The following is a 15,906-nucleotide window of genomic DNA, read 5'->3' as shown; positions in this document are numbered from 1 at the left end:
ATCTGAACACCGTGGGGTTTTTTCTGAAAGACAGCAGGGACTTTGGACGTGAAGATCAGAGGAATTTGCCATCCCCACTCCAGCCTTACAACCTCATTTCCTGGAGAGCGGCGACCAACCCCTGCCTGCTCTGCAGAATCAACTGGAGTGAGAAGAAAAGGCCTTTGGCGGCAGGAATAGAAAAAGGCCTTCAGTAAGTATTCATTTGAAATCAAAGTTTATTTATCCAAAACACGTCTGTATTTTACTTTTTTTTATTTTTAAAAATGCTGATACTGTTACAGAAAATAATATTTTCAGTTGAAAGGAGGAAAAAAAATACTGCAAAAATTTCCAAAAATAACAAAATTACTACATTTCAAACCTTGAAAAAATAGAAGTACTTCTAAAATTTTTCCACAAAGACTTTTTTTGCAAGGTCTAGGATTTAGTGGGATATGTCTTGAATTTCAAGGAGTGACAGCTCCACCAAGTTGTTATAGAAATGGTTGTATCTTTTATATATTTGGCAATGATAGATATTGTCTAAATATAGCCTCGTATGTTTTGAGGAGAAAACTCCATGGATAGTTAAGATAAGTCAAAAACAGGCCTTAAAGAAAAGTGATTAAGTTTTACTTTGCATTTTCTGACTGTTGGTCTCACCAGTCGCCTACTTCAACTACAAATGGTTCTTTTACAGCTATTTTGCCACTGTTCACAATCACACAGTCTTGAAGGGGCCGGTCGTGTTCATCTGTCTGCTGGAGTTCTATCGAGTGCACCACAGACTGGTAAAATGAAAAAAGAAAAAAAGTTCAGTTTAGCCAAGGAAACTCCAGTGGCTCAAGTCTGGTACCGAGTAAACAACTAAGTGCTCCCAGCATTATTATTTATTAAGCAACTTCTGAACAAAGACCTTTACCCTGTGGAGTTCCCACATCAACAGCTGTGCCACTGCAACCCACACACAGCTGGCAGAAGAACACGGGAGGCTGTCTGCCTGTTATAAAAACTTTCAGCCAACAAAAATATTATGAAGGGGCAACTGAAAATATCCTTTCAGCTGATCAATCGAGCACATACAGGGTCTATGTGTAGCCCCTGAGCAGAAAGTGAATTAGGGGATCATAGAGGATGAGCAGTAATTACTTTTCTAATCACACAGGCGTAACTGTGCTTCAATAAATTTGATGACTGCTTTTACCTTTATTATAACACACAAACACTGATTTTAAGTTCGGTACCATGCCCTCCAGTCAGGCAGGTACAGGCACAGGTACTGGCCTCCCGCTAGACACCTAATTAAAGTAGTATTTTTAAAAGACAAAATTCAGTTAGGAATACTGACAACCTCACTTTGGATACTTGTCCACTAACCTAACTAAACTGAAACTTAGTCTAAATCTCTCCTCAAACATTTTCAGCGACTACTGTAGCTCATGAGAGTTGAATTCAATATGAATGTGGGAGAGGGAGGGGCAAGTGTTCTGATGAGGTCTTCAAGCTCCTCAAAGAACTGGCCAATGCAGCAGTTCGTGTTTTCCCCACTCATTTCAAAATAGAGAATAAATGGAATAATTTAAAAGGAAAACCAGACTACTAAAATTATAATCAGTTGGAAGTGCTGTTTTTAAACTTACATTGTATTTGGCCTTTGATCAGTTCTGCAGCTGTGTACAATTTGAAGGAATTAACTAAATTATTTTTTCTTTTTAAACAGATCTGAATATGTGTCTACATACTTTACGCTCATGGCTTCTAAAAACCCTAACAGTGAAAGTGCTATCCATAACTAGCACAGGCTACAAAATTAGATTTTAGCTTGTAGAAATACAATTATTTCATGGCTAACAGCGTTAGCGAATGGGGGACCTGAACTTATTCCATTTGTAATCTGCAAAGGAGTCAGTGTTGATTTCTGTAGTTAGTGGTCTGAAACAAGAGCTGCGAAAGCCAAAGGCACGATTTAAGTTTCCATTTCTGCAGTCACCATTTGCTATTTCAATTCTAAATCGTCCAGCTCCAGACTCGTCACACTCATTTTCTACCATGCACATATTAGATAAACACTCAATCGTTTTGAACCACAATGGTGTAAGTTACACTAACAGATATACCATGCGGCAGAATTTGTCCAGATTTTATTGGATTCATCTTGTCGCAACTTTTAGCTTACCATTCCATCAAGGACTTTGCCAAATACTACATGTTTTCCATCTAGCCAGGAAGGCTTTGTCACACTGATGAAGAACTGGGATCCATTGGTGTCTGGGCCAGAATTAGCCATGCTAACCCATCCAATTCCATAGTGTTTGAGTTTGAAGTTCTCGTCTGGAAACCTTTCTCCATAGATGCTTCTTCCTATGACATAAAACAAGAAAGCACACTTAAAAAGACATCCAACAAAAAAACAAAACAAAACCTTTTTGTTCAAAAATGGGAAAAACAAAGCATAAATTCAGGACTTGAAGATTCATTGGTCGAGTAAGTACAGCAACATCACTGTTTCATTGCCATAGATGATTTCACTGAATTTCACTGAGTTTTTTTAGAGTTGGAGCATTTTGTGCCTAAAGATAAGCTAAACACCACATATAAGGAGAGAATATTTAAAGCTGATGATGTTTTATCCTTTGAATTTAACAGGCAAGCTGAGCATCTTCAAACGTCCTCTTTCCATATGGCACTGAACAACAAATTTAAATTACGTAAAATATGCTGAAAGTAAGGTTGCCACATTTTGTGACAATTTTAGTCTTTACTTTTACAACTTTTCCTCCTAATATGAAATTGCTTTAGACATGTTTAGAAATATACGAAGACCAAATGGAAATTAGCCTAAAGGACTCGGAGTGGATTTGTACAATCATTACATAAGGATTTTGATGTTTCTAAGACAGTTCAGAAGAGAAAACATTTGAGTCATGTTTAAACCACCATCACTTTGAAAAGGCTGACCATCCCATTCTTTATTTGTACAGCGCCTAGCATGATGCTGCTCCCAAAACCTGCAGATGCTATCCCAATAAACAGTATTAGCAGGCAAACAAACACTGCCTACCTTTAATGCTAAAACCCTATCTTTGGTATTTTAGCCTTCCCCATTGTTTGCTGCAAGGAAAAGCGTGTTTCCCATTCTGTCCCAGCGGGGAAATCACTAACGCTTTATGCAGACAGTTCAAATTGTAGCACATAAAGAATGTGTGTGTAAAGGAAGACAAGAAATCAGAAGCCAGAGTGCACGCAACAAGAGATGCTGCCCTGGGATCGCTCTTCTGTGTGGACTCAACTGGTCTTCTGGAGGCTCAGGAGGGGAGAAGTGATGCACACACCAGAACTCGCACCACCAGTAAATTCACGGTTTTAAACTCATTAAGAGGAAAAAAGAGGAGAGGGCATGACCCTCATTTTTTAATTTCTCTACTCCTTTTTAAAATTCCTTCCCATCACACATTTTAAGGAGGTTCCACAGAACTGGCTGAGCCGAGGGCAGAGAGGACAGCCTACTCCTTCCCCACCTGCCTTCCCTCTACATACTTTCACCATTTCCTCTCAGAGTAGTTTTCTGCCAGATGACTTGAATTGGTTCAGGTCTACATGCCATCAGTGAGTGCCTCAGGGAAGGAACATGCTGTCGAAAAGCCAGAGCAGAGGAAGGGTGGAGACATCCATCTTTTGGAGACAGTATGTTGCAGGAGCAGCTCAGCTGGTGGGCCAGCCCACCACACAAAGCCATGCTTCTTCAACAGAGACAAGCCACAAACAGAAAAGATCTGCAAAAATTTAGGATAAAGGAAGCTCTACACATACTTATAATCAGGTTATCAAAATGACTGCAGCTTATGTTCCAAGATGCTTGGAAAAGTACTAGATGCTCTAAAACAAATGGTGGTTGTTGGTTTGTTGGATTTTTTTTAATTTATGTGAGCTGAAAGACCAAGACAATCTGCTAATTTGCCCATCTTTTCCACAGACATTCAAAGAAAGGAAAGGGAACCTAGAAGATACCAAGCATGTTACCTCCTGATCCATCTCCAGCTGTAAAGTCTCCTCCTTGAATCATGAAGTCTTTGATCACACGATGAAATTTACTTCCTTTGTATCCATATCCTCTCTAAGAAAATGAAATAATTCTTTAAATGAACACAACATCCAGTTCTATACAGTCATATGGAAATACAGATGTGGTGAATGGCCAGATTTCACAGCACAGACCACCACCGGAGACAAATACTGCCAAGAAACAAATCAACCTGAGACGCCGGTGAATGCAGCGAAGCTGCACTGCCACAAAGCAGGTGCTGTTTGGGAGATCAACACCATTGTCTTGATTTGACTGGTATCTGAACAGAGCACCTCTGCATGCTAGACCTGCAGGGACAGACTGAGGTGGTGGTATGCAACACCTCACAATTACATCTTGTGAAACAAGCCCCAAGGTCCTGAGAAGACACACGGCAGAGTACAGCCTGGGGGATGGCACTCTTGCACAGGCTCCAATGAATTAAGATCATCAGTTCACAACTGAAACAGCATTAAACAAATATTTACTTCCCAATCCAAACTTGAGTACACAGTGGAAGAAAACTGCAAACATACTTCTCCAGTTGCCAGCGCAATGAAGTTCTCCACAGTCTTTGGCACAACTTTTCCAAACAATCCAATTACAATTCTGCCAACATCTTTGTCTCCAATCTTCACATCAAAGAACACCTGAACGTTTTGGTGAAGAGAACAAAAGTGATACAAACATGAGCGCAACAAAAAGGCCAAGCTTTTGAAAGCCAAGGCATTAGCAAACTGCTTATGGCTCATCTAATAGAATGCCTCCGTTCCTGAAGGTGCTATTTAAGAAAAATGCTTTCAGAGCTACCAGAGCTACCAAAATTAGATTATGCAGAAAACTGTTTGAGAACTATAGTTTGAGACTATCAAAATGCATAGTTTTGATTGTTATTTGATTGTTATTGCTTTTAAGGGCTCAGCGAGACTGCTGCCTCACAAGTTTGAAGGTAGTGTTCAAAGATTTTTCCCATACAAGCATGTCTTTAATGCTGTACAGAATAGATCCAACCTGAAACTAAGGAAAAGCAATGATGCTGTTCCAGTGTGGTGAACAATAACAAGGAACTATAGCACTAACACTCCCCGCAATCAATAGTTTGCTATCCACTCACAGTCTTCACTGTTCAAGGCATTAGCACGCATGTGATTAAGTATAGGTGAAAGCCTAAATTTCATTGAATTGACAAACAGTGGGAAGAAAGTCCTATGGCTCAGGCAAGGAGTCACTTTCCTAAATATGAATTCAAACCTGGAAAAGAAATAACCGGGCTAAATTATTCAGCTGATTGCCTAAAAGTTTCAACATAGATGTTGCTAAAAAACAACTTCAAAAAGGCAAATGATTTATAAAGTATTTTAATATAGTTCAGAATATATGAATGCATATTTGAACGTGCAAAAATGTTCCAACAATTACTGAAAATAGGAACAGCTGTCAGGAAATGAGGCATTTTGAAGTTCTGAAAAAGTTACATAAAGACTATTACAACTTCTAGGAAACAGCAATGTGTATTCCTATGATGTGGTATATGCTGTTCCTTGTGGCACTCGACCAAATATTACTTGTCTGCAACGCTAAGAAATTAGTCCAAGGATGATAATAAATGACCACAGTCTCTCCAATGTGAATGCCTCTTTCACGCTCTCCTGCTAAACATTTCTACTGTTTCTTGATCTTCCATGTGGTTTTGACTGTTGAACTTTTGGCTAACGCTATAAAAGCTCCGTAAAGAAAATAAAATTCCTTTTGATACACCTCATTCATTTCCCTGGCACTTGGCACTAAACAACATACTTCTTAGATGTGTGGCTCCCAAAGTATTAACAGCACACTTTCACTAACTTCATAACCTTTTTTTAGACACATTTCTCTGAATTTTGCTCCCTGGGTTATCTAGGTAAGGGTTATAGCCTACCCGCATTTTCTAAATGCACCTTATTTTGCCTGGGAATGGTGTCCTAGTAGAAGGACTGCCTGAAACAAACAATCATATCTATGAGTAACACAAGGGCGGCTACCAAACAATGACCCCAGGTAGCAGTAACATCAAACATTTCCATAGAGCACATGGAGACAAACCCATCATATATGGTAAACCTAACCCAAGCAGAAGGCTTCACTCATGGCAGAGCTGCTCACTCAAGCAGCAAGCCCAGTATTTTCAAAAAGCGTTGCTTCAACTTATTCTGTGTTTGTGAACAAACAGTAAGTTCCTGGCTTCTTGTTGGAACTCCACATACCTGTGCTACACACTTGGGTGATTTGGAAAGCTCTGCGCTTCCTAACTATGCACCACATAAGGTGTCTGTGCGTATTTCTGGCCAGGAAATCAAATATGGAAATACTTGGTAGTTCTAGATGCAACTTTTGCAAAGAGGAGCCATGTCCTCTTAAGCATATCTCCCGAAGTTCTCTAGAAGGTCAGTAAGCACAGAGACTCTAGTGAGCTGGTCAACACAGAAGTCTCAAATCTCAAAAAACATCTGGCCAGATTCTTCACCAAAACCTCTTAAAGAAAATAAATATTATAAATTTTCAGTCTTACTAATATTTATATATTTAGATTCATATATATATTTAATCCTACTTACAATTTGCTTAAGTATTTCAAGACTGAAAGAGTCCACCTGTAAAAGTGGTTGGTTCTCATGAACATATTCATATATAATTTACACAAGATGGTGTATATCAAAATAAAAAAACCAAAAAACATCCAAAAGTATTCAACTATTTGGGGAAGGCAGGGGTGGGGGGAGGAGAGGGGGAACTGACTGTGAAAGAAAGATCTCAGGATTCCTAGAGACCAGGTAACATAATGACAAACAAACTCCTGATAAAGGCAAAATACTGCATGCAGAAGAGGACTATAGAGCCGCAACAAGGGGTCCCAAATCAGCTACCACTCAGAAAAGATATCTGGAGTCACCCTGTGCAGTCTGATGAAAAGTTTGGCTCTGGGCTTGTGAAGGTCAGAGAAGGCAAATGAATGTTAGAAATAATTAAAAATGGCTAAGGACAAGAGATGGGAATAATTATGCTACTGTGTGTTCATACCCTGAGTGCTGCATGTAATTCTGGCTTCTCTATTGCAGAATGGTAAAATCAACCTTAAAAAGGTAGAGAAAAGGGAAGCACAGATACTCAAAGACCTGGAATACCTTTCACATGAAGAAAGATTAAATAAAACTATGCAAGCTGGAAGAGAGAAAACTGGTGTGATTTGATAAGCAGCTTGGACAAGGAAAATGGGCAGCTGAAATACTCTGTCCCACAATGTAAGAATCAAAAAATGGCATAAAAATGGATTCCCAAGCAGGTCTGAAGAAGCAAAGTACTTTACGCATAATTAAACTGGAATATATTGCCAGAAGACAATTTGGAGGCTGAAACATAGGAGATTTACACACATACCCACCCAAAAAGGTCAAATTCATGATGGCAATCATGGTGATGTCTACGATGATGACGGTAGGCAATGGTGGCAATGAAGTCCAGAGTCAAAGGCACAGCCTGTGGCTGAGGAAGCAGCTCTGCCCCTGGTCTGTAAGGCTTTCACAAGTGGACGTGTCTCTCACCAGGAGCACAGCACTCCTGAGCGCGGGTGGAGAGGTGGAAAGACCTCATCCCTACTCTACCCAAAGCTGGAGCAGATTGCGTTCCTGTGACAGCAGCAGCGTTTTGGAAATTGGAAAGCAGTGCCGGCGTGCTGCCATTACTGGGTCCATCCCCATCCTGCTGCCAGGCGGCAGGGCCAGCAATCCCATCCCTGGGGCAGTGCCACCTGCCATCGCCCCAGGTACCACCCTGCCCTGGGAGGAGACGGGCCACACCGAGCCACCCCACATGCCGGGTCCCCATGGCAGCCCTCTCTGAGTCACCACGGGGTTCAGGTCACATTTTAACCCACACCAGGTGCCCGGGCCTGTCGCAGGAACGACCAGGGAACAAGAAAGAAGAGGTCAGTACGGTGACAGCTCAGGGGTGACAGCTCGGGACACCGAGAGCTCCAGCAGAGATGGAGGGGGGACACACAAGAACTAAGCCCAGCACGGCGGAGCACCCCCCCAGGGGCTGCAGCCAGCGAGGACACACATCCAGGCTGCAGCCCCAAACCACCCCCGGCCACACCAAAGGTGTAATTAGGGATTTTAAAGCTACTGTTCCCGTGCGCCAGAGGCGGGCGGGGCCCACCGGGAAGCCTGAGGCGTGCCAGCGCCCACTGACAGGGGCCGTGCCCGAAAGGGGGTAAGAAAAAAAAGTAAAAACCACCAAAAAAAAACCCAACCCAAACCCAACCAGAACACTTATAAAACGGCAAAGTTAAGGCATTTGTCCAAACCCGACCCCCGCCTGGGGCCCGGGATCCGGCCCGGGAAGGAGGGAGCCGGCAAGGGGCCGCTTTTACATTATAAAACCGGGGTGAACGGCGGCCTCCACCCCCTCGGTAGCCCCCGACAGCGGGCACGGAGCCGGCAGGAAAATCTACCCCTTCGGGAGCCTGCGGAGGAGACGCCGCAGCCCCCTCACGGCTCCCCGACCCCGACTCGCCTCAGGCCGGCGGCCGGGGGTTTCCCGTTCGGCGGAGCCGCCCCGCCCGAGAGTCACCTTGGCTGTCACGCTGGGTCCTCTCTTCTTGAAGCCCTCAGCCCCCGGGGCCAGGAAGCACAGGCAAGCGACAGCGCCGAGGAACGCCGCCGGCCCCCCGCCGGCCATGGCGCTGAGGCGAACGGCTGCGGCGCCTGCGCCCGCCGGGCGGCTCCTCCCGCGCCATGTGGCGGGGCGGGGGGGGGCTGGCGGAGGGGAGAGCGGCGGGGCGGTCACCCATCCCAGCGGCGGCCGGGGCTGGCCCTGCTTAGCTTCGGAGGGGGGATGGGAGGGGCGAGGCCCGCAGAGCCTGGGGAAGCGCTGGCGCTAGGGAGCCAGTCCGGGATGAGGTGGGCGGTGGGCGAGGTGCGGTGTCTGCAGACCCCGCGGCTCTCCTCCGAGGGGCTCTTCTACATCTTGGGTACGGGGGGGGGCTGCCAGGGTGAGCCCCGGGCCCCTGGCTGGGTTTGAGGTGGGATGCTTCTTCCTATGACATAAAACAAGAAAGCACACTTAAAAAGACATCCAACAAAAAAACAAAACAAAACCTTTTTGTTCAAAAATGGGAAAAACAAAGCATAAATTCAGGACTTGAAGATTCATTGGTCGAGTAAGTACAGCAACATCACTGTTTCATTGCCATAGATGATTTCACTGAATTTCACTGAGTTTTTTTAGAGTTGGAGCATTTTGTGCCTAAAGATAAGCTAAACACCACATATAAGGAGAGAATATTTAAAGCTGATGATGTTTTATCCTTTGAATTTAACAGGCAAGCTGAGCATCTTCAAACGTCCTCTTTCCATATGGCACTGAACAACAAATTTAAATTACGTAAAATATGCTGAAAGTAAGGTTGCCACATTTTGTGACAATTTTAGTCTTTACTTTTACAACTTTTCCTCCTAATATGAAATTGCTTTAGACATGTTTAGAAATATACGAAGACCAAATGGAAATTAGCCTAAAGGACTCGGAGTGGATTTGTACAATCATTACATAAGGATTTTGATGTTTCTAAGACAGTTCAGAAGAGAAAACATTTGAGTCATGTTTAAACCACCATCACTTTGAAAAGGCTGACCATCCCATTCTTTATTTGTACAGCGCCTAGCATGATGCTGCTCCCAAAACCTGCAGATGCTATCCCAATAAACAGTATTAGCAGGCAAACAAACACTGCCTACCTTTAATGCTAAAACCCTATCTTTGGTATTTTAGCCTTCCCCATTGTTTGCTGCAAGGAAAAGCGTGTTTCCCATTCTGTCCCAGCGGGGAAATCACTAACGCTTTATGCAGACAGTTCAAATTGTAGCACATAAAGAATGTGTGTGTAAAGGAAGACAAGAAATCAGAAGCCAGAGTGCACGCAACAAGAGATGCTGCCCTGGGATCGCTCTTCTGTGTGGACTCAACTGGTCTTCTGGAGGCTCAGGAGGGGAGAAGTGATGCACACACCAGAACTCGCACCACCAGTAAATTCACGGTTTTAAACTCATTAAGAGGAAAAAAGAGGAGAGGGCATGACCCTCATTTTTTAATTTCTCTACTCCTTTTTAAAATTCCTTCCCATCACACATTTTAAGGAGGTTCCACAGAACTGGCTGAGCCGAGGGCAGAGAGGACAGCCTACTCCTTCCCCACCTGCCTTCCCTCTACATACTTTCACCATTTCCTCTCAGAGTAGTTTTCTGCCAGATGACTTGAATTGGTTCAGGTCTACATGCCATCAGTGAGTGCCTCAGGGAAGGAACATGCTGTCGAAAAGCCAGAGCAGAGGAAGGGTGGAGACATCCATCTTTTGGAGACAGTATGTTGCAGGAGCAGCTCAGCTGGTGGGCCAGCCCACCACACAAAGCCATGCTTCTTCAACAGAGACAAGCCACAAACAGAAAAGATCTGCAAAAATTTAGGATAAAGGAAGCTCTACACATACTTATAATCAGGTTATCAAAATGACTGCAGCTTATGTTCCAAGATGCTTGGAAAAGTACTAGATGCTCTAAAACAAATGGTGGTTGTTGGTTTGTTGGATTTTTTTTAATTTATGTGAGCTGAAAGACCAAGACAATCTGCTAATTTGCCCATCTTTTCCACAGACATTCAAAGAAAGGAAAGGGAACCTAGAAGATACCAAGCATGTTACCTCCTGATCCATCTCCAGCTGTAAAGTCTCCTCCTTGAATCATGAAGTCTTTGATCACACGATGAAATTTACTTCCTTTGTATCCATATCCTCTCTAAGAAAATGAAATAATTCTTTAAATGAACACAACATCCAGTTCTATACAGTCATATGGAAATACAGATGTGGTGAATGGCCAGATTTCACAGCACAGACCACCACCGGAGACAAATACTGCCAAGAAACAAATCAACCTGAGACGCCGGTGAATGCAGCGAAGCTGCACTGCCACAAAGCAGGTGCTGTTTGGGAGATCAACACCATTGTCTTGATTTGACTGGTATCTGAACAGAGCACCTCTGCATGCTAGACCTGCAGGGACAGACTGAGGTGGTGGTATGCAACACCTCACAATTACATCTTGTGAAACAAGCCCCAAGGTCCTGAGAAGACACACGGCAGAGTACAGCCTGGGGGATGGCACTCTTGCACAGGCTCCAATGAATTAAGATCATCAGTTCACAACTGAAACAGCATTAAACAAATATTTACTTCCCAATCCAAACTTGAGTACACAGTGGAAGAAAACTGCAAACATACTTCTCCAGTTGCCAGCGCAATGAAGTTCTCCACAGTCTTTGGCACAACTTTTCCAAACAATCCAATTACAATTCTGCCAACATCTTTGTCTCCAATCTTCACATCAAAGAACACCTGAACGTTTTGGTGAAGAGAACAAAAGTGATACAAACATGAGCGCAACAAAAAGGCCAAGCTTTTGAAAGCCAAGGCATTAGCAAACTGCTTATGGCTCATCTAATAGAATGCCTCCGTTCCTGAAGGTGCTATTTAAGAAAAATGCTTTCAGAGCTACCAGAGCTACCAAAATTAGATTATGCAGAAAACTGTTTGAGAACTATAGTTTGAGACTATCAAAATGCATAGTTTTGATTGTTATTTGATTGTTATTGCTTTTAAGGGCTCAGCGAGACTGCTGCCTCACAAGTTTGAAGGTAGTGTTCAAAGATTTTTCCCATACAAGCATGTCTTTAATGCTGTACAGAATAGATCCAACCTGAAACTAAGGAAAAGCAATGATGCTGTTCCAGTGTGGTGAACAATAACAAGGAACTATAGCACTAACACTCCCCGCAATCAATAGTTTGCTATCCACTCACAGTCTTCACTGTTCAAGGCATTAGCACGCATGTGATTAAGTATAGGTGAAAGCCTAAATTTCATTGAATTGACAAACAGTGGGAAGAAAGTCCTATGGCTCAGGCAAGGAGTCACTTTCCTAAATATGAATTCAAACCTGGAAAAGAAATAACCGGGCTAAATTATTCAGCTGATTGCCTAAAAGTTTCAACATAGATGTTGCTAAAAAACAACTTCAAAAAGGCAAATGATTTATAAAGTATTTTAATATAGTTCAGAATATATGAATGCATATTTGAACGTGCAAAAATGTTCCAACAATTACTGAAAATAGGAACAGCTGTCAGGAAATGAGGCATTTTGAAGTTCTGAAAAAGTTACATAAAGACTATTACAACTTCTAGGAAACAGCAATGTGTATTCCTATGATGTGGTATATGCTGTTCCTTGTGGCACTCGACCAAATATTACTTGTCTGCAACGCTAAGAAATTAGTCCAAGGATGATAATAAATGACCACAGTCTCTCCAATGTGAATGCCTCTTTCACGCTCTCCTGCTAAACATTTCTACTGTTTCTTGATCTTCCATGTGGTTTTGACTGTTGAACTTTTGGCTAACGCTATAAAAGCTCCGTAAAGAAAATAAAATTCCTTTTGATACACCTCATTCATTTCCCTGGCACTTGGCACTAAACAACATACTTCTTAGATGTGTGGCTCCCAAAGTATTAACAGCACACTTTCACTAACTTCATAACCTTTTTTTAGACACATTTCTCTGAATTTTGCTCCCTGGGTTATCTAGGTAAGGGTTATAGCCTACCCGCATTTTCTAAATGCACCTTATTTTGCCTGGGAATGGTGTCCTAGTAGAAGGACTGCCTGAAACAAACAATCATATCTATGAGTAACACAAGGGCGGCTACCAAACAATGACCCCAGGTAGCAGTAACATCAAACATTTCCATAGAGCACATGGAGACAAACCCATCATATATGGTAAACCTAACCCAAGCAGAAGGCTTCACTCATGGCAGAGCTGCTCACTCAAGCAGCAAGCCCAGTATTTTCAAAAAGCGTTGCTTCAACTTATTCTGTGTTTGTGAACAAACAGTAAGTTCCTGGCTTCTTGTTGGAACTCCACATACCTGTGCTACACACTTGGGTGATTTGGAAAGCTCTGCGCTTCCTAACTATGCACCACATAAGGTGTCTGTGCGTATTTCTGGCCAGGAAATCAAATATGGAAATACTTGGTAGTTCTAGATGCAACTTTTGCAAAGAGGAGCCATGTCCTCTTAAGCATATCTCCCGAAGTTCTCTAGAAGGTCAGTAAGCACAGAGACTCTAGTGAGCTGGTCAACACAGAAGTCTCAAATCTCAAAAAACATCTGGCCAGATTCTTCACCAAAACCTCTTAAAGAAAATAAATATTATAAATTTTCAGTCTTACTAATATTTATATATTTAGATTCATATATATATTTAATCCTACTTACAATTTGCTTAAGTATTTCAAGACTGAAAGAGTCCACCTGTAAAAGTGGTTGGTTCTCATGAACATATTCATATATAATTTACACAAGATGGTGTATATCAAAATAAAAAAACCAAAAAACATCCAAAAGTATTCAACTATTTGGGGAAGGCAGGGGTGGGGGGAGGAGAGGGGGAACTGACTGTGAAAGAAAGATCTCAGGATTCCTAGAGACCAGGTAACATAATGACAAACAAACTCCTGATAAAGGCAAAATACTGCATGCAGAAGAGGACTATAGAGCCGCAACAAGGGGTCCCAAATCAGCTACCACTCAGAAAAGATATCTGGAGTCACCCTGTGCAGTCTGATGAAAAGTTTGGCTCTGGGCTTGTGAAGGTCAGAGAAGGCAAATGAATGTTAGAAATAATTAAAAATGGCTAAGGACAAGAGATGGGAATAATTATGCTACTGTGTGTTCATACCCTGAGTGCTGCATGTAATTCTGGCTTCTCTATTGCAGAATGGTAAAATCAACCTTAAAAAGGTAGAGAAAAGGGAAGCACAGATACTCAAAGACCTGGAATACCTTTCACATGAAGAAAGATTAAATAAAACTATGCAAGCTGGAAGAGAGAAAACTGGTGTGATTTGATAAGCAGCTTGGACAAGGAAAATGGGCAGCTGAAATACTCTGTCCCACAATGTAAGAATCAAAAAATGGCATAAAAATGGATTCCCAAGCAGGTCTGAAGAAGCAAAGTACTTTACGCATAATTAAACTGGAATATATTGCCAGAAGACAATTTGGAGGCTGAAACATAGGAGATTTACACACATACCCACCCAAAAAGGTCAAATTCATGATGGCAATCATGGTGATGTCTACGATGATGACGGTAGGCAATGGTGGCAATGAAGTCCAGAGTCAAAGGCACAGCCTGTGGCTGAGGAAGCAGCTCTGCCCCTGGTCTGTAAGGCTTTCACAAGTGGACGTGTCTCTCACCAGGAGCACAGCACTCCTGAGCGCGGGTGGAGAGGTGGAAAGACCTCATCCCTACTCTACCCAAAGCTGGAGCAGATTGCGTTCCTGTGACAGCAGCAGCGTTTTGGAAATTGGAAAGCAGTGCCGGCGTGCTGCCATTACTGGGTCCATCCCCATCCTGCTGCCAGGCGGCAGGGCCAGCAATCCCATCCCTGGGGCAGTGCCACCTGCCATCGCCCCAGGTACCACCCTGCCCTGGGAGGAGACGGGCCACACCGAGCCACCCCACATGCCGGGTCCCCATGGCAGCCCTCTCTGAGTCACCACGGGGTTCAGGTCACATTTTAACCCACACCAGGTGCCCGGGCCTGTCGCAGGAACGACCAGGGAACAAGAAAGAAGAGGTCAGTACGGTGACAGCTCAGGGGTGACAGCTCGGGACACCGAGAGCTCCAGCAGAGATGGAGGGGGGACACACAAGAACTAAGCCCAGCACGGCGGAGCACCCCCCCAGGGGCTGCAGCCAGCGAGGACACACATCCAGGCTGCAGCCCCAAACCACCCCCGGCCACACCAAAGGTGTAATTAGGGATTTTAAAGCTACTGTTCCCGTGCGCCAGAGGCGGGCGGGGCCCACCGGGAAGCCTGAGGCGTGCCAGCGCCCACTGACAGGGGCCGTGCCCGAAAGGGGGTAAGAAAAAAAAGTAAAAACCACCAAAAAAAAACCCAACCCAAACCCAACCAGAACACTTATAAAACGGCAAAGTTAAGGCATTTGTCCAAACCCGACCCCCGCCTGGGGCCCGGGATCCGGCCCGGGAAGGAGGGAGCCGGCAAGGGGCCGCTTTTACATTATAAAACCGGGGTGAACGGCGGCCTCCACCCCCTCGGTAGCCCCCGACAGCGGGCACGGAGCCGGCAGGAAAATCTACCCCTTCGGGAGCCTGCGGAGGAGACGCCGCAGCCCCCTCACGGCTCCCCGACCCCGACTCGCCTCAGGCCGGCGGCCGGGGGTTTCCCGTTCGGCGGAGCCGCCCCGCCCGAGAGTCACCTTGGCTGTCACGCTGGGTCCTCTCTTCTTGAAGCCCTCAGCCCCCGGGGCCAGGAAGCACAGGCAAGCGACAGCGCCGAGGAACGCCGCCGGCCCCCCGCCGGCCATGGCGCTGAGGCGAACGGCTGCGGCGCCTGCGCCCGCCGGGCGGCTCCTCCCGCGCCATGTGGCGGGGCGGGGGGGGGCTGGCGGAGGGGAGAGCGGCGGGGCGGTCACCCATCCCAGCGGCGGCCGGGGCTGGCCCTGCTTAGCTTCGGAGGGGGGATGGGAGGGGCGAGGCCCGCAGAGCCTGGGGAAGCGCTGGCGCTAGGGAGCCAGTCCGGGATGAGGTGGGCGGTGGGCGAGGTGCGGTGTCTGCAGACCCCGCGGCTCTCCTCCGAGGGGCTCTTCTACATCTTGGGTACGGGGGGGGGCTGCCAGGGTGAGCCCCGGGCCCCTGGCTGGGTTTGAGGTGGTTACAAATGGCCGGGGGGTGGG

At 44.9% G+C, this 15,906-nt stretch overlaps 2 protein-coding genes across 2 annotated transcripts; both read right to left on the bottom strand.

The window, feature by feature from the left end:
* Positions 1-200: 200 nt before the first annotated feature.
* PPIC (peptidylprolyl isomerase C (cyclophilin C)) lies at positions 201-8,819 on the bottom strand. Its single transcript, XM_014953452.1, is given in 6 exon segments — positions 201-770; positions 2,159-2,343; positions 4,003-4,096; positions 4,582-4,695; positions 8,654-8,795; positions 8,797-8,819. Coding segments are annotated over 6 exon segments (687 nt in total). The 3' UTR covers positions 201-641.
* A 309-nt stretch (positions 8,820-9,128) lies between these two features.
* Positions 9,129-15,582, bottom strand: LOC106894649 (peptidyl-prolyl cis-trans isomerase C-like). Its single transcript, XM_014953451.1, has 3 exons — positions 15,430-15,582; positions 11,358-11,471; positions 9,129-10,872 (listed from the first exon to the last, which is right to left on the bottom strand). The coding sequence occupies exons 1-3, from the start codon at positions 15,535-15,537 to the stop codon at positions 10,756-10,758; spliced, it is 339 nt and encodes a 112-aa protein (XP_014808937.1). The 5' UTR covers positions 15,538-15,582; the 3' UTR covers positions 9,129-10,755.
* Between the last annotated feature and the right edge of the window lie 324 nt (positions 15,583-15,906).

This window comes from Calidris pugnax, unplaced genomic scaffold (genome assembly GCF_001431845.1).
Source record: "Calidris pugnax isolate Ruff unplaced genomic scaffold, ASM143184v1 scaffold209, whole genome shotgun sequence".
NCBI lineage: Eukaryota > Metazoa > Chordata > Aves > Charadriiformes > Scolopacidae > Calidris > Calidris pugnax.
Note: the sequence above shows the minus strand (reverse complement) of the source record. Positions and strands in the feature narration are given on the sequence as shown.